At 43.0% G+C, this 24,336-nt stretch overlaps 1 protein-coding gene across 1 annotated transcript; it reads left to right on the top strand.

Annotated features, from left to right (window-relative positions):
* Nucleotides 1,483-19,263, top strand: FUCA1 (fucosidase, alpha-L- 1, tissue). The gene is given in 8 exon segments (NM_001315628.1): nucleotides 1,483-1,881; nucleotides 7,488-7,622; nucleotides 10,171-10,308; nucleotides 11,988-12,093; nucleotides 15,418-15,618; nucleotides 16,843-17,033; nucleotides 18,395-18,494; nucleotides 18,718-19,263. Coding segments are annotated over 8 exon segments (1,404 nt in total). The 5' UTR covers nucleotides 1,483-1,489; the 3' UTR covers nucleotides 18,859-19,263.

Genomic DNA, 24,336 nt, shown 5'->3' with positions numbered 1-24,336 from the left:
AAAATAAAAGGAAATGGGCCCAGACAGTGGGCAAGATTTGCCCAAAGAGACCCAACAAGGTGATGTCTGGTGCAAGAAACCTAGGTTTCCCAACTTGCAGTTTTTCCACTATGTTGCAATGCCTCTCACCTTCCCCTGCAGATTTATGTTTTGGTTATGAGATGAAGGGGAAACGAAGGTCATGGTGTCCTTCATTTTATCTCCCTTAGAATGAGTTATAACATCAAAGACCATTACTCAACTTGATCACTAGAAGATGTGTACTAAGGGTTTTTCTCTCTCTCTCTCCTTTTTTTTTTTTTTTTAAGTGTCTGGGCTTGCTGTTTTGGATAATATTTCAACACAATCTTGCAGAGGAAGAAACAGAAGATAAAGAAAATGGCTGTTCGTTCAACAACAGCCATTGAGTTTCCTTATCACTGCTAGAATGAGGAAGTGCTTGCTCTGTCAACACAGTTTTGACACCTTCTCTTGCACCCCAGGAGAAGCAATGTTTGAGAGACAGATTCCGCACGTGGAGGCTCAGGTTCTCCTTCCACCTCTGACCCAAACTAACTGCGTGGTTTTGGAAAACCCTGATCCTCTCTCCGGGTCTGTCTCTTCCATAAAATGGGAAGAGTAAGGAAGGGGGATAGCGTCAAGGATTTCCAAAGTCCCTTCCAACTCTGACCTGCAGCAGATCTCCCACTGATGTGCAGGGACCAGCTGTGCCACATGGGGTCACTAGACTTTCCCACACCTTACGGCCTCACACGTAGAATGTACAAATTGTAGAGGAATTTGGTGATTTCCCTGCCAGACAAGGTTCACGCAGGTATTCCTTGGGCCTGAGACTCTCAATTTCCTCACCCTATTACTCTAAAAATTATTCCTTCTTGGTGGCCTGTCCATGACTCTCGTTTTTCCAACTAGCTGTTAAATTCTTTGAATTGCCTCAGAATTCTCAAAACAAGTTCAAAAAATATTAGGTAGGCAAAATGGTCACACCTGTTCTTCCTCTTTCAGAGCCCACTTTCCTCTCATCTCTTGCCTTTTAATGCTTCCTTCCATAATCCTTCTACTCCGGGGAAGTTACAATGCCCTTCCGCCTGCTATTCCTGGCCCCTGGCTGCTCTCCTACATCACAGCTCAAAAAGTCTCCTATAGCTTCCAACGGCAAAATGGACCACACACACCGGGAGCTCCACACCCCCACGAGTTCGCCCTGCAGTGAAGTCCCTTTCCAAGTTTTCAATCCACTGTCAGCAAATCCACTGTCAGCACAGCACTGCCTACGCCTCCTAGAGTCTTTCTCGCTGTGATCACAAGGGCAGTGGCAGGGACCGCCCACCCGGAGGCGAAGGAGACTCGGTAGCCAAGCAGCCCGAGTTGCCCCACCCCTTTTTCCTTCCGAGCCAATCATTAGTTAGGGTGGGCGGGGACCCGCGCCCCGCACCTGCGCTTTAAGAGGGGGCGGTGGGGCGTAAAGGCGGCGGTACCACGACCCCGGATGAAAATGCGGGCGGTGAGTGCCCAGGTGCTACTGCTACTGCTGCTTCTTGAATTGGTGAGGGCTCGCGACTGCACTGGGTCTTCGCGCTGCACCGGCTCTTCGCGTCGCTACACCCCGGACTGGCCGAGTCTGGACTCCCGGCCTCTGCCGGCCTGGTTCGATGAGGCCAAGTTTGGAGTCTTCATACACTGGGGCGTGTTCTCCGTGCCGGCCTGGGGCAGCGAGTGGTTCTGGTGGCACTGGGAGGCCGAGAAGCTGCCAGCCTACCAGAATTTCATGAAGGAGAACTACCCGCCCGACTTTTCCTACGCTGACTTCGGGCCACAGTTTACAGCGCACTTCTTCCATCCTGACAGCTGGGCCGATCTGTTCGAGGCCTCCGGGGCCAAGTGAGTGCAGCTTCAGGGACGGGCGGGACGCCGCTTCCCGGCGTCCGGGAAGAGAGCCGGGAGAGGGCGTAGATAGGTGAGAACCGTGGAGGGGAAGGCGAGACGATTAGGTAGGTGAGAACCGTGGAGGGGAAGGCGAGACGATTAGGTAGGTGAAAACCATGGAGGGGGAGGCAAGACGACTTGCTGACTTACCAGGTCACACAGCGGTCGGGGTCATACAGCTGTCCCTCTGACTTCAACACTCCCCCCCCCCCCGCCCCGGTTCTGTGTTTTGCCTCCTGAAGGATGCAGAATTGAATGTGGCACTCCTGACCCTAAGGAGAAGGTACGTCTGGTTGAGCTTTAGAAGGAAATAAAGGTTTCAGGGAGGTGGTGGGCTGGAAAGCCCTCAGCGTCTACACCTGTATATTGATTGAGAGGATTGAGCTAGGTGATACCTAATGTCCCTTCCAGGTCAACAAGACAATCAGGATTTTAAGCCAATCAGGAGTCTGATCCAAGTTCAACTGCAAACTTGAACAAGGCATTTTACCTCCCTAGAGCCCCCTTCCGTGGTTTTAGAAAGGAATTGTGTTCTTCCTTGCAGCTTTAGTATCGCCCAGAGGGAAGGGGAGGGAAGGGACTTCTGGTGTGCAGTGTGTTTGGGCATACAGATTCTCGTTCATCTGCTTTTCTCCATGCTTCTCCATGCTTCTTGAGCATAGAGAGTGCTCAAGAAATGTTTGGGTTGTTTTGAGAACTGTCACAACTTGCCTGTGAATGGTTCTGAGAACAGAAAGTGTAGAGCCCTGGGAAGGGGAAAAGAGGCAAGGCCTTATGAGGCCATGGAAGACTAGGGCCAGTCCTGGAGGAGTCATCCTTGAGGGTGGGATGTTGCAGTTTTTAGCGTCAAAGATGTTTGGCTTCTGGGAGGGAAGTGGGTTGCAGGAGGGTAAGAATGGAGGCAGGGAGGTCCCCTGGCTCCTGGCTTAGGGCAGTCTTCCACCCTTACCTTGTCTTCTCAGCTGTTTTCCGGGTTTTAGTTTTTCTTGGACTTTAAGTTCTCTTGTACTAAAGAGAAATTACAACTGACATTTAGTGTTTGCAATTAAATGCATGGGAGTATAAGGCTTGAATAAACAAAGGAGGAGTTCTCTGTTTTCCGGGAGCCTTATAAATCCATAATTTTCTTTCTTTTTCTTTTTTTTAGGGCCGTACCCATGGCATATGGAAGTTCCCAGGCTAAGGGTGGAATCAGAGCTGCAGCTGCTGGCCTAGGCCACAGCCACAGCAACACCAGATCTGAGCCACGTCTTTGACCTATACTGCAGTTTGAGGCTAATGCAGGATCCTTTAACCCACTGAGTAAGGCCAGGGATTGAACCTGCATCCTCATGGATACTGGTCAGGTTCTTAACCTGCTGAGCCACAACGGGAACTCCCTGAAATCCATAATTTTTAAATGAAGAAGTTAAAATCTGGGAGACATCCTTTGTCCAGGACAAGATGTCCCCTTACAGACAAGATGATCTGACCAGCCCAGACAGAGGAAGGGGACAGATGTCCTAGACTCCAAATTCCACGACTCTAAGGTAAAGGTTCTTTCCACCACACTAGGAGTCTGCGATCGTGGCCAGAGGGATTGTTTCTCTGCCTGTTTTTGTAAGTTTCTTGAGATGAGAAGAAAATAAGATTATGCCACAGAGAGGAACGTGGCCTACAGAGCCTGAAATACTGTCTAGCCCTTAAAAGTCTTGAGTTCCCCACATTGGCCAGTGATTAAATTTTCACTGTGGGCACTAGCTGTTTCTACCATAAAAGCAAATGAAATGTTGAGTGATTTGGTTATTTCTTTTTTTTCTTAATAATGATTTTTTTTTCCATTATAGTTGATTTTTTTTTTCTATTTCTTTTTTTTTTTATTTTTTTTATTTTCCCACTGTACAGCAAGGGGGTCAGGTTATCCTCACATGTATACATTACAATTACAGTTTTTCCCCCACCCTTTCTTCTGTTGCAACATGAGTATCTAGATATAGTTCTCAATGCTATTCAGCGGGATCTCCTTGTAAATCTATTCTAGGTTGTGTCTGATATGCCCAAGCTGCCGATCCCTCCCACTCCCTCCCCCTCCCATCCATTATAGTTGATTTATAGTGTTCTGTCAATTTTCTACTGCCAAGGTAATATTTGCTTTTGTTTTTTTGGTTTTATTTGTTTATTCTTTTTTTTTTTCCACTATAGCTGGTTTACAGTGTTGTGTCAATTTTCTGCTGCACAGCAAGGTGACCCAGTCACACATACATGTATACACTCTTTTTTCTCACATTATCATGCTCCATCATAAGTGATCAGACATAGTTCCCAGGGCTATATAGCAGGATCCCATTGCTTATCCATTCCAAAGGCAATAGTTTGCATCTATTAACCCCAAATTCCCAGTCCCTCCCACTCCCTTCCCCTCCCTCTTGGCCACCACAAATTTGTTCTCCTTGTCCATGATTTTCTTTTCTGTGGAAAGGTTCATTTGTCCCCTATATTAGATTCCATATATAAGTGATATCATATGGTATTTGTCTTTCTCTTTCTCACTTACTTCACGTAGTAAGAGAGTCTCTATTTCCATCCATGTTGCTGCAAATGGCATTATTTTGTTCTTTTTTATGGCTGAGTAGTTTTTCCATTGTGTATGTATATCACATCTTAATCCATTCATCTGTCGATGAACATTTAGGTTGTTTCCATGTCTTGGCTATTGTGAATAGTGCTGCAATGAACATACGGGTGCATGCGTCTTTTCAAGGAAAGTTTTGTCTGGATAAATGCCCAAGAGTGGCATTGCTGGGTCATATGGTAGTTCTATGTAGTTCTATATTTAGTTTTCTGAGGTACCTCCATACTGTCTTCCATAGTGGTTGTACCAATTTCAGTTCCCACCAACAGTGTAGGATGGTTCCTTTTTCTCCATACCCCCTCCAGCATTTGTTATTTGTGGACTTATTAATGATGGCCACTCTGACTGGTGTGAGGTGGTACCTCATAGTAGTTTTGATTTGCATTTCTCTAATAATCAATGATGTTGAGCATTTTTTCATGTGCTTATTGGCCATCTGTATATCTTCTTTGGAGAAATGTCTATTCAGGTCTTTTGTCCGTTTTTCCATTGGGTTGTTGGCTTTTTTGCTGTTGAGTTGTATAAGTTGTTTATATATTTTAGAGATTAAGCCCTTGTCAGTTACATCATTTGAAACTATTTTCTCCCATTCTGTAAGTTGCTTTTTTTTTTTTTTTTTAATGGTTTCCTTTGCTGTGCAAAAGCTTGTCAGTTTGATTAGGTCCCATTGGTTTATTTCTGCTTTTATTTCTGTTGCTTTGGGAGGATTTGGTTATTTCACTACTTGCCCTTTCTCCCCTTTTCTTTGGGCCTTTTGTCACCTATGTAAATGAGAGGCAATTAGTATGGGCTTGGTAAAACAAACAACTTACTTTTCTATCACCTGCTAATTCCAGTAGAGATCTTTCTCCTTTAGGGCAAAGCATTTTTTAAAAAGCTAATTATTGGAGTTCCTGCTGTGGTGCAGTGGGTTAAGAGTCTGACTGGAAGGGCTTGGCTCGCTGCAGAGGTGTGGATTCAATCTCCCAGGGTTAAAGGACACAGTGTTGCTGCAGCTACAGGCTCAGATTTAATCCCTGGCTGGGAACTTCCATATGGCACAGGTGCAGCCCTAAAAAAAAAATAAATAAATAAAAGAAAACTATTCATTAATATACATAAAGGTTGAAGAACCCAAGAACCAACATGTACATATTTTGTCTTACCTATTTCTTCTTTCCTTCTGTGCCTCCTCCTTGGCCCCTAAGCACTGTGGCTTCCTTAAATTTGCTTCCATTCTTGGAGTAGTACCCAAGGGGTATTGTGATTGCAGCAACTTCCTGAGTGTCACTAACTTAGTCACTCATATAAGTACAGTTGACCCTTGAACAACACAGGTTTGAACTGCATGCATCCCCATATGTGGACTTTTTCCAATAAATATGTTGGAAAGTTTTTGGAGATTTGACAATTTGAAAAAACCCGGAAATGAACCACGTAGCCTAGAAATATCGAAAATTAAGAAAAGGGTATGTCACGAATACATAAGATATACACACTTGTCTATTTTATCATTTACTACCTTAAAATATATACAAATCTATCATAAAAAGTTAAAGTTTATCAAAACTGAGGCACACACTTACAGACTCTACATGGTGCCATTTGCAGAAATGTAAAGTGAAAACATAGAGGTACAACCCCATTATTTTGTGCACACTGATTAGAACTGTGATGTTTTTCTTTAAAAAATGAGAAAGAAATGTAAAGATGCAGTATTAAAGCATAAGTGTGTAAAATTAACTGTAGGGCATCCTGTACTACTGTCATAATTTTGTAGCCACCTCCTGCTGGTGTCCCAGGGAGCTCAAGTGTTGCAAGTAGCCACTTAAAATGCATGTGACACTAATCATCTTTGCTTGAGCACTCATCCCTCCAATAAATTGCTTATCACAGCAGAAAATAATCTCTTGTGGTTCTCGTGTATTTTTCATCTTGTTTAGTGCAGCATTGTAAACCTTGAATAATACCATGGGACCCGTACAAAGTGCACCTAGTGATGCTAGAAGTGCTCCCAAGAAGCAGAGAAGAGCCATGACTTTACAAGAAAACGTTGGACTGCTAGATATGTACCCTAGATGGAGGTCTGCAGCTGTGGTTGCCTGCCATCCAGACATAAAGGAATCCAGCCTAAGGATCATTGTTTAAAAAAAAAAAAAAAAAAATTCATGGAGCTGTCACTGCAACTATGTCAGGAGGTGTAAATAAAACCTTGCACTTTTGGCAAAATACCTTCTTATCTTGTGCTGAAAATGCAGCTTTTATGTGGATGCAGAATTGCTCTAAGAAAGGCATGCCTAAAGACTTGAATATGAGAAGTCATTGTTTGACAACCTAAAGCAAAAGGAAGATGAAGGAGGGTTTTGTTTTGTTTTTTTTCTTTTTCTTTTTCTTTTTTTTTTTTTTTTTTTTTTTGCTTTTTGCTTTTCAGGGCCACACCTGTGGCATATGGAAGTTCCCAGGCTAGGGGTCAAATCGGAGCTGCAGCTGCTGGCCTACACCACAGCTCATGGCATCGCCAGATCCTTAACCCACTGAGCGAGGCCAGGGATCAAACCTGCATCCTCATGGATACTAGTCGGGTTCGTAACCCACTGAGCCACAATGGGAACTCCCCTTATGGTTTTCTCAGCAACAGTTTCTTTTCTCTAGCTTACATTATTGTAAGAATACAGTATTTAATACATATAACATACAGAATGTGTTAATCAACCATTTATGCTATTGGTAAGGCTTACAGTCAATAGTAGGTGATTAGTACTTAAGTTTGGGGGGAATCGAGAGTTATACATGGATTCTCTTCTGCACAGGGGGTCAGTACCCCTAACCCCCAAGCTGTTCAAGAATCAGCTATACATTTCCTGTAGTCAAGTTCTCCCAACCATTTTAAAAGCCTCAGACATGCCAGGTAAGTTCATGCTGGTGGCCCACCACCCACTTCCATTTGTTCATATAGTTTCCATGTCCACAGATATGTAGTCCTGACAACAAAGCACCACGAAGGCTTCACAAACTGGCCGAGTCCTGTGTCTTGGAACTGGAACTCTAAGGATGTGGGGCCCCATCGTGATTTGGTTGGTGAGTTGGGAACAGCTATCCGGAAGAGGTGTGTATCCACAGATGGTTACTCCACTGTCACTTTTGGTCTAGCATCCAGTGTACCATGTCTTCTCTGCTCTAATGTGTTTTCTTTTTTTTTTTTTTTTTTCCTGTCTTTTTAAGGCCGTACCCACAGCATATGGAGGTTCCCAGGCTAGGGGTTGGATTGGAGCTGTAGCCATCGGCCTACGCAAGATCCTTAACTCACTGAGCGAGGCCAGGGATCAAACCTTTAACCTCATGATTCCTAGTTGGATGCATTTCTGCTGTGCCACAACAGGAACTCCTCTAATGTGTTTTCTAAATTTGCATTTAACAAGTACCTTGAAGGGCTTCTGGCTTTGAATTGGCAGCCTTTGATGCTTGGAGTTTTTATGTCAGCAAAGGTCATCAGATAAGTTCATGGCCCTGTCTGATTAGGTGAAGGATCCCTTGCATAGAGGATCTTTCTTTCTGGAAAGCTTTCCAACCCAGTATCTGAAGGAGGCCAGGGTTTGGTCTCTTACCTTTGTGTCCTCCTTAGCTGTCAACACAGAGCTTTGTAGGCATTCTGGGAAGGTTTAGATGAGTAGTAGATCAGGAGAGAACTGGAAAGGGCAGTTAAAGCAGCAAAAAGTGAGGTAGTGAGCCACTCTGTTGATTCTAATTAATGTTTTCTAATATTTGCCCCTTAGTTAGAAATGACGTCCCAAGCTCAAAGAGCTAGGAGGTGGTAGACATGGCTTTTAAACCCAGGTATTCTGGTTTTGGACCCAATGGTTCTGAGTAGATTTCCTGTAAGGAGGAAAAGTGATATTTGCGTCACACCCAACTTCAGCTCTATAGTGATCTGGCAAAATTGATGTCCTGTTTCAGGCAGGTAGCTACCTGTTTGTATAAAGTTTGATTGGAACGCAGTTGTGCCCACTCATTTATGTGTTGTCTCTGGCTGCTTTTAAGCTATAATTTCAGGGCTGGGATAGAGATCTCAAGGCTTGCAATGCCTCAAATACTATCTGATTCATTAAGAAAGTATTTGCTGGAGTTCCCTTCACAGCTCAGCGGTATGAACCTGACTAGTGTCCATGAGGACACAGGTTCGATCCCTGGCCCCGCTCAGTTGGTTAAGGATCCAGTATTGCCATTAGCTGTGATGGAAGTCACAGACATGGCTCTGATCCTATGTTGCTGTGGCTGTGGCGTAGGCCAGCCGCTACAGCTTCAATTTAACCCCTAGCTGGGAGCTTCCATATGCTGAGGGTGCAGCCACTAAAAAAGACAGGAAAAAAAAAAAAAAAAAGACATTTGCTGACTTACGTCACCTGCTAAATATTCAATTTCCCAATGCTGTGCTCTATTAATAGTCCTGCTGTAAAACTCTGAGATGTTGATTAGATCTGGACTCTAAGCTCCTTGATTGTTACATTTGTATCTATTTAGTCCCTGAATCACCTGATGAAATTCTTCAGTTTTATCTGTGCTATTGAAGTGTTATCTTCTTTTTTTTTTTTTTCTTTTCTTTTTAGGCCCACACCCACGGTACATGGAGATTCCCAAGCTAGGGGTCAAATTGGAGCTACAGCTGTGGACCTACCCACAGCCACAGCAACGCAAGGATCCGAGCCCATGTCTGCGACCTACACCACAGTTCATGGCAACGCCAGATCCTTAACCCACTGAGCAAGGCCAGGGATCCAACCCGAAACCTCATGGTTCCTCCATGATTGATGTTTCCCCTGCGCCACAACAGGAACTCCTATCTTTTCTTCTTACTTGTATTATGGTGTTTCCAAAACACTGTTCTTCATGCAAAACAAGCTTTATTGTGTATGAAAACAGGCCAGCTTAACCATATGTCATTTTTGGTATGTTAAGAACTATTAGTAAATCTTATAAATGAAACAATAAACCTACATTCATTAATTTCAACTATATAAAAATGTTACTGATGATTATTTCTGAGTGATAAGATTTTGGATATTTTATTCTTTATACCCGTCTCTATTTTCCAGTATCTCTTCAACATGTATTCATATGATTGACAAAAAACTTTTCTTTAATAGGACTATATGTTATTGAGATAATTGACTTAAAAGACAAAAGATGGCTTAAATGACATTTGGTGTTAAGATATTTATGTATAAAATAATTTGTTATGTGTATTATCAAAAACAAACTCAGGAAGTCCCCTTGTGGAGCAATGGATTAAGGATCCATTGTTGGCTCCAGCTGTGATGCAGGCCACTGCAGCTTGGATTCAGTCCCTGGCCTGGGAACTTCCACATGCCATGGGTGTGGCGAAAAAATAAGTACATAAAATTTAGAACAATTAAAAAAGAACCTCAGTCATTTGCCTGAATGAATGATAAGAGATAATTTAAGGAAACTATTATAGCTCCTACACCTCTGCATGCCCTATGGGTAAGTTTCACTGAGATGTAAAAATGCTACAACTGATTTTTCTAAAATGAATTATTTTTTCTTTACTTAATAAATTATAAATAAATTATTAATAATAAATTATTAAATTATTCTTTACTTAATAAAAGAAAAATAAATTATTTTTTCTATTTAAGGAACATACGCTATGGACTCTATCACTCACTCTTAGAATGGTTCCATCCTCTCTACCTGCGTGATAAGAAAAATGACTTCAAAACCCAATATTTTGTCCGTGCAAAAATAATGCCAGAGCTATATGACCTTGTTAACAGGTATACAACATAAACATTTTCGGCTTTATGATTTTGATTGGTGACATCTGAGCTACTTATAAAATACTGTTAAGGTGAGGGGAGGGGGGAGAAGGGTAGGATATGAAAAAAAATCTAGAGGACATCAAAATAATAAAAGTGGTGGTTAAGACAAAATGCAGTTTTTCTTCCTACTTTTCAAAACGTCCACCATATGGTCATATTGCCTTTATTTTTTTTATTTTTTTAATATTGCCTTTAAAATTTGAAAGAAAACTGAGGACATTAGTTAAGTCAAAACTTCAGTTCCCTGTGCTATTTTCTTTGTCAGGACCTTGGAGAAGGGCAACATGGTCTAATAGGCCCTGTAGAAGAGTTGGCATCTGGCAGATTTGTATATGAATCCTGACTTTGCTTACTTATAAGCCTTAAACAGGTCACCCTTCTGAGCCTCAGATTTTCAATAATGCCTTCTATGTGGGGCCCAGAATGATATGTGAAAAAAGCATCTGTCACTATGCCTGGTACAGAATAATGATGGTGTTATTATCATTATTCTTAAAGTGACCACTTTCACTTTGGGATTTGTCACTCGTCTTCATGTTTTATTCTGAGTTTGTCCTTCTTGCCCCCGGGGGCTCCTAGATGATGATGGACCTTTAAAGACTAAGAGGCAGACATCTCTGCCTGGACTCTCATTGTAGACCAAAAGACAGATGACTTCTCTAAGGAAATAGTACAGTTATAAGAGAGCAGCATAGAACTGGATTGAAGTCCAATTCTTTTTTCTTACTGACTGTATAGCTTTGAGCAACCCACTTAATCTTTCTAGGTCTCAGTTTCTTTATCTGTTTATACATCACAGGGTTGCTGTGAGAGCTAATGAAGTAACGGATGTAAAGTGCCTTGTGCAGTTTCTCATACACAGTAAAACATAGACTGTCTGTGTTTATCTTGCCTCTTACACAGCCAGTCTTTTCCCTGGAATCAACCTGCTAGCCTAAGTAATTATGGAGTACAGCACAGGATTAGGTATCAGGCAGATTTGCTTGTGGGTTCCAGCTCCTGTTACTTAAAAGCTTTTCACCTAAAGCAAATTGCCCTACTGAGCATCAGATTCTTGCTCTCTAAAGAGGAAATAATATTGCTTACCTTATAGGTATGAATATACACTCTCACACCTTGTAGGGCTCAGAATAATCATATGTGAAACTGTGAAAAACAACTGTGGCTCAGGTGGATTCAGTAGATTTTTATAGTTAAACTTGAGAGAGTTGTCCCAAAAAAATGCATTTGGCGGACTAGTTCAAGCTCTTAATACATCTTTAAAGCAGAAACCTTAACCTATAGTTCTGTAGCACCACTCTTCTCATTGGAATTAGCTGCTAGAAGGAAACCAACTTGTAAATACACTGATTACAACTCTTCTTTTTAACTTAAGACCTTAAAAAAAAGACAAGGAGGAAATATCTCAAAATGCTGTGGATTAAACAATGGTTGTGTTAGCTAAGGAGCTTGTGTGTATGTGTGTTGTCTTTTTTGTCTCTTTAGTTCTCCACTTTCTCTTTACTGTAGTAATTTTATGTTACTTTCAAAATAGGAGAATATTAATTTTTAAATACTTGTTGCAAAGACGGCTCTGTAAGACTTTGGTGAATGGAGTCAGATAATAAATTTTGTTCTAACTGCGTGTCTCTCAGGTACAAACCTGACTTGATTTGGTCTGACGGAGAGTGGGAAGGCCCTGATACGTATTGGAACTCTACAGATTTCCTTTCTTGGCTCTACAATGATAGCCCAGTAAAGGTATGTGATTGCATGATGTATCTCTTATTTATCTGTTATGTTAAAAGAAAATGTGAGACTGCCGTGGCTCAGAGACCTTTTGCATGCTGCAGGCCCAGCCAAAAAAAAGAAGGAAAGAAAGAAAATGTGAGACTCCAAGGCCTGGAGTAATAACAATAATGACCACAGCAATAATAATAAAGAGTAATGTCAACATGAGTATGGGAGGGACCAAGGGACTTAATAGATGTTAAAGGTTTCTCCTTTAATTCTTCTTTTCCTCCTCCCTTGGGGTATAAACTTTCTTTTTCAGCTTTAATTCTTGATTTTGACAAGATAGCTGTAAATCTTCTTCAATGTAGGTTGTAGAAGAGAAATAGTATATAGAAGTCCCAGACCCCCGTAGAGAAAATAAACTAGTAAGCAAACAGACATTAAAATGAGAAAAACACCCAGAAATCAATATACAAAACATATAAAAATAAATAATAGGGATAAAATGGAAATATCTATGACCTCACCTACCCTATGTTGACTATGTAGTTTGACTCTTTTAAATTATTTTTATTAAAATTTTTTTTTTTTTTTTTTTTTTTTTTTTTTTTTTGCTTTCTAGGGCCACACCTGTGGTAGATGGAGGTTCCCAGGCTAGGCATCAAATCAGAGCTACAGCTGCTGGCCTACACCACAGCTCATGGCAACGCCAGATCCTTAACCCACTGAGCAAGGCCAGGGAATCTAATCTGCAACCTCATAGTTCCTGGTTGGATTCGCTTCTGCAGAGTCACGATGGGAACTCCCGTAGTTTGACTCTTAAGGGGAAATTTCAGTTCCCTTACATCCAGATTGTCGAGGGAACTTTGCCTACCTTGTCCTCTTTCTCATAATCAGCGCTATTCCGCTGCATAATAGCTGCCCACTTACAGTTTGTATTTCAGTACAATTACAAAGTAGCAGAAGTTTTCATCTTCACTGTAGAAAATTTCCAACATTTTACATCATCTAGATTGGTTGTGGATTTTAAAGAAAAAAAAAATCCAAGTATAAGACCAGTTCGAACTGAGCTATCTTGGTAGATTTCATAAAACTCTAAGCCTCTCCTTGGGTTAATATTAGTAAATTCAGAAAGTGGGAAGAAATGGAAAAAAAGGAAAGAAAGAAAGATCTGGGAGTTCCTGTTGTGGTGTAGTGGTTAATGAATCTGACTAGGAACCATGAGGTTGCGGGTTCGATCCCTGGACTTGCTCAGTGGGTTAAGGATCCGGCATTGCCGTGAGTTGTGGTGTAGGCTGCAGGCACGGCTCGGATCCCCCGTTGCTGTGGCTCTGGTGTAGGCCGAGCCTGGGAACCTCCATATGCCACGGGAGCGGCCCTAGAAAAGACCAAAAGACCAAAAGAAAGAAAGAGAGGGAGGGAGGGAGGGAGAGAGAGAGAGAGGGAGGGAGGGAGGGAGGGAGAGAGAGAGAGAGAGAGAGAGAGAGAGGGAGAGAGGGAGAGAGGGAGAGAGAGAGAGAGAGAGAGGGAGGGAGAGAGAGAGAGAGAGAGGGAGGGAGAGAGAGAGAGAGAGAGAGAGAGAAAGAAAGAAAGAAAGAAAGAAAGAAAGAAAGAAAGAAGAAAGAAAGAAAAGAAAGAAAGAAAGAAAGAAAGAAAGAAAGAAAGAAAGAAAGAAAGAAAGAAGAAAGAAAGAAAGAAAGAAAGAAAGAAAGAAAGAAAGAAAGAAAGATAGATCCTATGTGACAGAGGCCAACTCAGATTGGTTTTCTGAGATGTGCCAAATGTATGGGGACCTCTAGTGGCAGAGTATTGTGGCTCTTCCCCAATGGTTGCTGGGTTGGGGTGGCTCAAATGTCGAGGCTGAGCAGGACCCTGCGGGCGCTGTTCTACCCACTCTTGTTCTGCACACTTTCTCATGCGTTGGGAAAGGGGGTTGTGGTGGAGATATGCTCATGTTAGGAAAATACCTCTAGGAGAATCATCCTCTGTCCGCCCTCTCCATTCTCACTCCTGAGCTCTCCGCAGGTCTTCCCCAAGGGGTCCCCCTCCCCACCACCCCGACTACAATTTCAGCATGTTCCTGTCGCACTAGATGTCTTTCTCTTACCACCCACCTGGTCTGACATATTTTAGACATCATTTACCTTGTTACTATTTGTCTCTCTCACTGTCCGCTGTGTGAGGGCAAGAGTTTGGGTCTGTGCTTTGCTATGTCCCCAACCCCAGCAACAGTACTTGGCCCAGTGAGTCACATAAGAAGTAGTGATCGAATGTAAACCAAATCTAGCTCCTGGCAATTTATATTCTTTCCTGGAAGAAGTAAGAAACACTCCCAGATCAGTGTTCCCCATTTATGTTAGCCCCTGGTTCTGATGTGGTGTCCATGTATTTGTCTCACCGGCTAGTCTCTGCTGGATCCCTGTGGGCAAGAACTGTGTTTTCCCACCTTGGATCCCAGTGTGAGCCTCATAGTAGCATTAAACCTTTACATTAGGATATTCCATGTAAGGAGTTCCCGTCTCATCTCAGCGGAAATGAATCTGATGAGAATCCTTGAGGATGCAGTTTCGATCCCTGGCCTCACTCCGTGGGTTAAGGATCAGGCGTTGCCGTGAGCTGTGGTGTAGGTCACAGATGCAGCTCAGATCTGGAGTTGCTATAGCTGTGGTGTAGACCAGCAGCTCTAGCTCCGATTTGACCCCTAGCCTGGGAACCTCCATATGCCTAAGGTGCAGCCCTAAAATGACTAAAAAAAAAAAAAAAGATATTCCATGTAAGACTTTCTCAAAGTTCATCAAAACGTTGAAGGAAAGAAAAAAAATGTTTCATTAATGACCTTTCCTTACCTAGTTAAAGAAAGTCAGGGCCATATAGTGGAAAGCATCCTGGTCTAGGTTCAGAAACCTGATTCATCCCAGCTTTCCAAAACCACCTGGGGAGGTAACCTTGGGCAAATCTCCATTTCTCCCCTGATAGAATGAGATGATCTAAAGAGCCTGTCTCAGCTCTGAAATTTCATATTGCAAGGTTTTTCAGCATCGGTCTTAGTGACATTTGAGGCTGGTGTTTCTTTGTTGTGAGGGGACTCTCCTGCCTGTCCTGAAACATTTAGAGGCATGCCTGGGCTCCTCCCACTATGTGGCAGTAGCACCACCCCAGTTGTGACAGCCAACACCCGCTTTTGCCAGTCGTCTGGTCCAGGGCAAAATGGCCCCTAGCTAGGGACCACTGCTGTCAACTAAGTCTGCACCTTGCTTCCAACAGGCACCTAATTAATCAAACCGCATTACTCGAGAAAGCTAAGTGGTTTTACCCCCCGCCCCCATGACCCAGGACTCTTTCCTCCTTTAGGATGTGGTCGTAGTAAATGACCGATGGGGTAAGAACTGTTCCTGTCACCACGGAGGATACTACAACTGTCAAGATAAATTCAAGCCAGAGACCTTGCCAGATCACAAGTGGGAGATGTGCACCTCCATAGACAAGATGTCCTGGGGCTACCGTCGCGACATGATGATAACTGACGTTGCAAGTGAATATTCAATCATTTCGGTAAGCGCACCTGTGAGGGAGCTGTTCCCTGCTCTCTGCAGCTGCCCTCCAAGCAAGAGTGGTGGGAGCATCCTGGAGGGCAGGGGGCCGATAGACTCCGTTAGGGTTATTGAACATACTCACAAAACCTGTCCTAAGGAAATGGGTGTAATTACAGAAGAAAGACTCCTGTACAGAGATGTTCTTTCCAGGGTTATTTTCAGTTTGACCTTTGGGGCATTTCCATTCTTGTGACCGTAAAGGGATAATTAAGTAGAATCGGGGATTTTCCTTAACCATGAAAGTGTTTCTGAATGTAATATGGATTAATGCTTAGAGGGTTGATGAAAAGACAAGTTATGTGTTCTCACAGCTGTATAGAATTAACCACACAGGAAAAAGATCAGAAGGAAACATCAAAAGTTAATGGTGTGGGAATTCCCGTCGTGGCGCAGTGGTTAACGAATCCGACTAGGAACCATGAGGTTGCGGGTTTGGTCCCTGCCCTTGCTCAGTGGGTTAACGATCCGGCATTGCCGTGAGCTGTGGTGTAGGTCGCAGACGCAGCTCGGATCCCGCGTTGCTGTGGCTCTGGCGTAGGCCGGTGGCTACAGCTCCGATTCGACCCCTAGCCTGGGAGCCTCCATATGCCGCGGGAGCGGCCCAAGAAATAGCAAAAAAAAAAAAAAAAAAAAAAAAAAGAATATACCTCTTTACAGTGTGTTTTCCTGAAGGAGCAGCGTATCTGTCTATAGCCCATCACATATAGAGTGCCCTGAAATTCACCAAATCTCTTCCATCTACCCAGAGTCTCCACAGCACATGCTCAGCATCTCTCTCTGATCCCTGTATTCTCTCTGGATGGCTCCATGGGACTCCTTCATGGCCAAGGGCTTTGTTTTCAGGCCCCCACTCACACTTGGTGCTTCTGACACATGACCCTTCCTGCTCGTATGACACCATGGCAGGTGCAGGCTCACAGGGACATGCCCACGGTCACTCTCTGGAATTCCAGTTAATATATTTCTCCATCTCATAGCAGGAGTTTTCAGTTTTCCCATGTAAGTATGTCCTGCTTTCATAATGACAAAAGTGTATAGTATTTTCCAAAGGGTAAAGAATATTCACAAAGCAGTGGGAAAAGGTACCCTAGTTTCTTTTTCTTCTCTTCATATCTGTGTGTTCTAAGCATTTGGCCAGGCTTGGTGTTCAGAGCTGGGATTTCCTTGTTTCTGCCCTCTCCAGGAACTGGTTCAGACAGTAAGTTTGGGAGGCAACTATCTTCTCAACATTGGACCAACTAAAGATGGACTGATTGTTCCCATCTTCCAAGAAAGGCTTCTTGCTGTTGGGAAGTGGCTGAGCATCAATGGGGAAGCCATCTATGCCTCCAAACCCTGGAGGGTACAGTTTGAAAAGAACGAGACCTCTGTGTGGTGAGTCTTGTCCTCTGTTGTGTGAAAGAACTGGATATGACCCATTCTGAGCTGGTACCTCCTTGAGTCCACAGCAGTTCAAACCAGGCTGCAAGTCATCTTGAGGAACCCCAAAAACTGTTCTTTTGCTTTTAAATTTGTACCCAGGTTTATGTTTTAGGCCCCAGTCTATGTTTGAGGAGTGAGGGAGATTGTAGGGGTGGTAAGAATAAGGAGCTACATGGGAGTTCCTGCCGTGGCTCAGTGGTTAACAAACCCAACTAGCATCCTTGAGGACGCGGGTTCGATCCCTGGCCTTGTTCAGTGGGTTAAGGATCTGGTGTTGCTGTGGCTCTGGTGTAGGCCGGCGGCTAATCTCGGATTCATCCCTTAGCCTGGGAACCTCCATATGCTGTGGGTGTGGCCCTAAAAGACAAAAAAGACAAACACACACACACAAAAAAGAATAAGGAGCTACAAAGTATCAGTCAATTTGCTTGACAATGTTATTCCACCTGCTAAGAATAGTAAGAGTTAATATTTGTACAACACCTGCAAGGTGCAAGGCTCCATCTAAATTTTTTCTGCTCATTTTATCCCCTCAACAATCCCACCAAGTCCATATTGTCAGTAGCCCCAGGTTACAAGTCAGAAAGCAGGCTCGGGGCAGTCATAACACTTGCCAAGCATCACAAAGCTACTAAGTAGAGGTGTGATGATTCATACTTGGAATTGTGGATCTAGTTATTTGATCTCAAGCTTCAGCTTTTTCAGTTGCAACATGGTTGACATCTAACTTCCCATAGTGGTCATGAGGGTTAAACGAGATGACATATGTCAAGTAACCAGCAGAGTGCCGGATACCTACTAACTGCTCAATGAAAGACCTCTGCAAGTGTTCCACCATAGACTGGGGAGGGGGGCTCTTTGAATTGGTAAGAACTCATTCATCCCTCTGTTTTGGGTGTGTTTCTTTTTAGTGATTTTTTTCACCCTCTTCTCTAAGCATGGTGAAATCTCAGAACAAGCTTGTTTTCATTGCACACCTCATCTGTGTCATATCCTTGGCTGTTTTCACATGGATTCAGAGTTGAAGAAAGATTTGAATAATGAGGCAAATGGCTTCAGTGTGAAATAACTACTATAAGAGCTTAAAACATGTTAAATCTCAGAACCCCATCGAGAGAGAAAATGGAAGACATCATTAGAAAGAGTCTCCCAGGACTGATTTTTTTCCTGCAGACCTTAACGGGTGTTGAGTTATTAGTGCTTCGTGACAGTAATGATAGACTGAAGGTGGATAGTTGAAAGGGGAATGGGTAAGTTATGTGTCAGGGTAACAAGCCATTTATCTTTGACAATGATGTTTCTTTTTTTGCCAGGTATACCTCAAAAGGATCAACTGTTTATGCCATTTTCCTGCACTGGCCAGAATCCGGAATCTTAAGCCTTGAATCCCCCATAGCTACCTCAACCACACAGGTAAAGAGCCTCAGTCCTGTCAGAGATGGAACCTTTTCTAAATGAATTGGAGGCCTCCTCTAATGCTTTCCTACTTCCCCAGATGTGTCCCATGTTTATTCCCCTTCAGACCATCTGCCCCGCCCTGCCTTGGCCTGGCATGGTTGTTTTCCACTGTGTTCAGGGCATATTCTGTGCTCATCAGTGCATTAAAGTGTGTTCCATTCCCTTCTGCTTTATGCAGATAACCATGCTGGGAATCCAAAACGATCTGAAGTGGTCCACAAATCCAGGTGAAGGTCTCCTCGTGTACCTGCCCCACTTACCCCCCGCTGCCGTTCCGACTGAGTTTGCTTGGACTCTAAGGCTGACAGGAGTGAAGTGATCATTGGAGTTCAAGAAGAAAGGGACACTGCTTGCACTTTGATTTTCCTCTTTATACAACCGTCGTGGTAATAAACTGCTCCTCTCTACTCAGAGATGGTTTTTCTAATACATTTTAATAAAAGGAACTGATTACATTACTCACAGGATCAAAGGTCTCAGCTCCATTGCTAACATAGCTCTCTCTGATCAGCAGAAGGGGACTGCACAGTTAAGCTCTGAGTTTATCCATTCCCAACTTTGGGAGTTACCCACAACGAAACTTCCCTTCATTCTGTGTTCGATAACCTGCTTGTTTACTCAAATGACTTCAGGTCAAGAATAAGCCAAGTTATCCCGCTGCCTATGGAAGGAGCTAACAAGGATTTGGCAAGCTCCACCAATGCTACTTATGTAGCATCAACTTACACCAACTATCCCCACCTACTCCCAGGAGCAGGAGAGCCTGGAAGGGAAGGAAAATGCTCCCCAAGCTACTAACAGCTTCTTAGAAGTTTCCAAAGCAAACTATGAGCACTGAAGTTCATTCTGTTTACAATGAGACTATGAAGAAAAGGAATGTGATTCTGCCCTCCTTTGTGTAATACAATCATGAATAAATTTGCATGTCAAATCATTGTCTACCGAAAAGCATGTTACAGCTTTCTTCTTCCAATTTCTTTTTTTTTTTTTTTTTTTTTTGTCTTTTTGTCTTTTTGCCTTTTCTAGAGCCGCTCCTGCAGCATGTGGAGGTTCCCAGGCTAGGGGTCAAATCGGAGCTATAGCTACCAGCCTACGCCAGAGCCACAGCAACTCGGGATCCGAGCCGCGTCTGCAACCTACACCACAGCTCATGGCAACGCCGGATCCTTAACCCACTGAGCTAGACCAGGGATCGAACCCGCAGCCTCATGGTTCCTAGTTGGATTCGTTAACCACTTCGCCACAACGGGAACTCCTCTTCTTCCAATTTCTATATGGACTGCTTATTGCCTCCTCTTGTTAAAAAAAAAAAAAAAAAAAATGGGAGGAGGGGAACCTGCCAAGTCTCTTTAATGCAGAGCAAAAAAAATAATTATTTTGGTTTTTCTGCTCCTCACTTGTAGCACTAGTCTTTTTTTTTTTTTTTTCTTTTTTTTTTTTTTTTCTTTTTAGGGCCACACCTGCAGCATATGGAAGTTCCCAAGCTACTGGTCATGTCAGAGCTATAGCTGCCAGCCTACACCACAGCCACAGCAATGCAGGATCCAAGCCACATCTGCCACCTATGCTGAGCTTACGGCAATACCAGATCCTTAACCCACTGAGTGAAGCCAGGGATTAAACCTTCATCCTCATGGATACTAATCAGGTTCTTAACCTACTGAGCCACAACAGAAACTCCCTCTAATACTATTCTAGTACTAGAGTTGACTGCTAGTTCAGCCTCTTTAATTGTTTTAGATCAAATCAAGTTTTCTATTTATTAACTAGATGTATTTAGAAATCCTTACCCAACATTTATAGAAATTTTGTTTTTCTCAAGCACATAACAAACATTTGCAAATGTAAATACCAAAGAAGCAGCATCATCCAGACTATATAGTATGTCTACAACATAATTAACAGATCAGGAGTTCCCATTGTGGCTCAGCAGGTTAAGAACCTGGCATAGTGTCCATGAGGATGCAGGTTCAATCCCAGGCCTCAGTGGCTTAAAGATCCAGCGTTGCTGCAAGCTGCAACATGGGTCACAAATGCAGCTCAGATCCAGTGTTGTAGCAGCTTCGGCGTAGGCCAGCAAGCGCAGCTCCAATTCAACCCCTAGCCCAGGAACTTTGTATGCCACAGGTGCAGCCATAAAAAGAAAAGGAAAAAAGGACTATAAAAACTTGGAGGAAAAAAAAAAAAAGTACGTTTAAAAATTTTTAAACACACTTCTGAGTACTTACTGATCAAAGAAACTACCACATGGGGAATTAGAATATACTTAGGATGATAATGAAAACACTATGCATTGAAACTTGTGAAATGCAACATTAAAAAAAGTCTTTAGAGAGAGTTCTGGGAAGATGGCAGAGAGAAAGCACCAAGAATCTGTCTCCTCGTTGCACTGGCAGAATCCGTCTGATGTTATTTTTTCAAGCTCTGGAGTCTACAGAAGGCTTGCAACTTCTAGAGGAAGACTTGGACAGGAAATACGGCTAATTCTGGTCAATTGCAGCTACCCGTCCCTCATCCCTAGTCACAGAATAGGCAGTTGTGCATGTGTTCCTGGAGCAACTTGCACGCAGCTTGCGAGAACCAAGGTGGGCAAGAGGATCCTGTCCTTCAAATAGCAGGGATTTGTTCTCTGATTGCTGCTTTTTATCATAGAGGTACAGGCAGAGAGGAGGGCAAGCCATTGTTGTACAATTTCCATTGTGGCAAGCCCCTCCTCCAACACCTAAAGTAACTTCCAGAGAATTTAAAGGGTTGGTGCCTTCCTCCCCTTTAATTCCTCCCCGCCTTTTGGGAGCTAGATGTTAAAAATTAGGAAATTTTAAAAATAATGGCATTTGTGGGGAAAAAGAAAAATGACCATGCATACCCAGGGAAAGAATCAAAAAAATTCTGAGACAACATTAGTTTACATCTCTGGCTTATCTTTGGCACAGAGACAGCCTAGAACAATCAAAAAACAACAAACAAAAACAGTAACAAGAGCAAACCCTGGGGAAGGGGGAGAATCTGATTTCTAGCATTGCCATATTATTAGATTCAAACGTCCAGTTTTCAATAACAATATACAAAGAAACATGGAAGTACGGCCCATTCTTGGAGTTCCCGTCGTGGGACAGTGGAAATGAATCCAACTAGGAACCATGAGGTTGCAGTTCGATCCCTGGTCTAGCTCAGTGGGTTAAGGATCAGGCGTTGCTGTGAGCTGTGGTGTAGGTCACAGATGCGGCTCGGATCTGGCGTTGCCGTGGCTCTGGCATAGGCCAGCAGCTACAGCTCTGATTAGACCCCTAGCCTGGGAACCTGCATGTGCCATGGGTATGGCCCTAAAAAAACAAAAAGAAAAAAGAAAGAAAAAGATCTTCAGAGTATCTTCTATGACCACAACTAGATGAAATTAGAGATCGGTAACAAAGAAAACTGTAAAATTCACAAAACTGTGGAATTAAATAACACATTCAAACAACTAATATACCAAAGAAGAGATCATAAGGAAAATTAGAAAATATTTAGTTCCCTGATGGCTCAGCGGGTTAAGGATCTGGCATTGGCACTTCTGTGGCTCGGGTTGCTGCTGTGGTGTGAGTTTGATCCCTAGCCCAGGAAAACTTCTGTTTGCTGCAGGTGTGGCCAAAAAAAGAAAGTACTGATCTATTACAATATGCATCAATTTGAAAAAAGTACACTAAGTTAAAGAAGTCAGACACTAAAGACCACATATTGCATGGTCCCACTGGTATGAGGTACCCAGAACAGACACATTCACAAAACTAGAAAGTAGACTCATGGTTAGCAAGGGCTGGGGGAGTGTTGAGGGGAGAAGAGGGTGACTGCTCAAAGGTATGGGGTTTCTTTGGGGGATGATCAAACTACTCTAAAATTGATTGTGGTGATGGACAACCCGGTGAATATCCTAAAAGCCACTGAACTGCACATTTTAAGTGGGCAAATTGTATAAGGTGAATCATATCTCAATAAAGTTGTTTTTTATTTTTTTATTTTGTCGTCTTTTTGCCTTTTCTAGAGCCACACCCACGGCATATGGAAGTTCCCAGGCTAGGGGTCTAAATGGAGCTGTAGCTGCCAAGCCTACACCAGAGCCACAGCAATGTGGGATTCGAGCCGCATCTGTGAACTACACCACAGCTCACAGCAACACCGGATCATTAATCCACTGAGCAAGGCCAGGGATCGAACCCACAACCTCATGGTTCTTAGTCAGATTCGTTAACCACTGAGCCATGACAGGAACTCCAATGAAGTTGTTTTTTAAATGTCAAAAACCTAATTAATACATAAAGGGGAGGTGAAGTCTCTGTGATGATTGATAATGAAGTCCTTTAGGCCTTGAAGTCTCAATCCCACCTTTCCACCTGCTCCAGGGTGGCCATCTAGGTCTACAGCCCCAGAAAGTCCCCACGTGTACAGTGTCAGGGCCCGGATGAGGTCTTTTGAGCTGCACCACACATCCCCTGGTGGCCACTGTGGCAGGATTGCCTACCTTCAGAGGATTCCCCGCCCATTAACAGGCTATGGGAGTTATTCTTGTCAGTGTCTAAGATAAGCAGAGGGGATACATAATTTGTCAATTTAGGACTTGATGGCAGATGGGAAGAAGTGGCCTCCTAAGGTCCACAGCTAAAGAGTCCAGCCATGCCTTTGGCCACAATTTTGTTAAGCAGTGCAATCCACTCTTCACTCAAATTATCTGGTTCTGGCCCAGTAATTTCAACACTGAGACATTTGAATTGAGGGCAAACCCAAGGAGTTCAGTTTACTCCTCTCCACTGAGAAAAAAGCCACTTACGGAAGTTCCCAGGTCCAGGACTGAATCTGAGCTGCTGCTGTGACCCACACAACAGTTTCAGATCCTTCAAACCACTGCACTGGGCCAGGGATTAAACCCACACTGCTGCAGAAACAATGCTGTATCCTTATCCTTCTGTGCCACAGCGGGAACTCTGGGGGTTGTCTTTTTTAAAACCCTATTCATAGTGCCTTTTGATGTACAAAACTTTAAAATTTTCTTGAAGTCTTTTTTTTTTTTTTTTTTTTGTCTTTTTTGTCTTTTTAGGGCTGCACCCGTGGCATATGGAGGTTGCCAGGCTAGGAGTCATATCAGAGCTACAGCTGCTGGCCTACACCACCAGATTTGAGCCACATCTGTGACCTACACCACAGCTCACGGAAACACTGGATCCTTAACCCACTGAGCAAGGCCAGGGATCAAATCTGTGTCCTCGTGGATGCTAGTCATATTCATTTCCGCTGAGCCATGATGGGAACTCCTCATGAAGTCTTTTTGTCTATTTTTTTTGTTGTCTGTGCCTTTGCTGTCATAGCCAAGAAATTGCTGCCAAATCCATATCATGACGGTTTTGTCCTATGTTTTCTTCAAAGAGTTTTATTGTCTTAGGTCTTACATATAGGTCTTTGATCCATTCAGTTAACTTTTGTATGATGTCAGGTAGGGGTCTCACTTCATTCTCTGCATGTGGATATCCAGTTTTCTCAATATTGTTTATTAAAAAGACTATCCTTTCCCCATTGAGTGATCTTGGCACCCTTGTCAAAGATACTTTGACCATATATGTAAGAATTTATTTTTTATCTATCTTTTATTCCTTTGGTCTATTTTATGCAAGTACCATGTTGTTTTGATCACTGTAGTAACAGTTTTTTGTGTGTATGGAATATTTAGGATTTTCTACAGATAAGATTATATAAGTATTACACTTAACAGTAAATATTTACTTAGTGCCACCACTAAGTAAATATTTACTCATTGTGAACACCACAG

Source organism: Sus scrofa, chromosome 6 (assembly GCF_000003025.6).
Source record: "Sus scrofa isolate TJ Tabasco breed Duroc chromosome 6, Sscrofa11.1, whole genome shotgun sequence".
Lineage (NCBI taxonomy): Eukaryota > Metazoa > Chordata > Mammalia > Artiodactyla > Suidae > Sus > Sus scrofa.
Note: the sequence above shows the minus strand (reverse complement) of the source record. Positions and strands in the feature narration are given on the sequence as shown.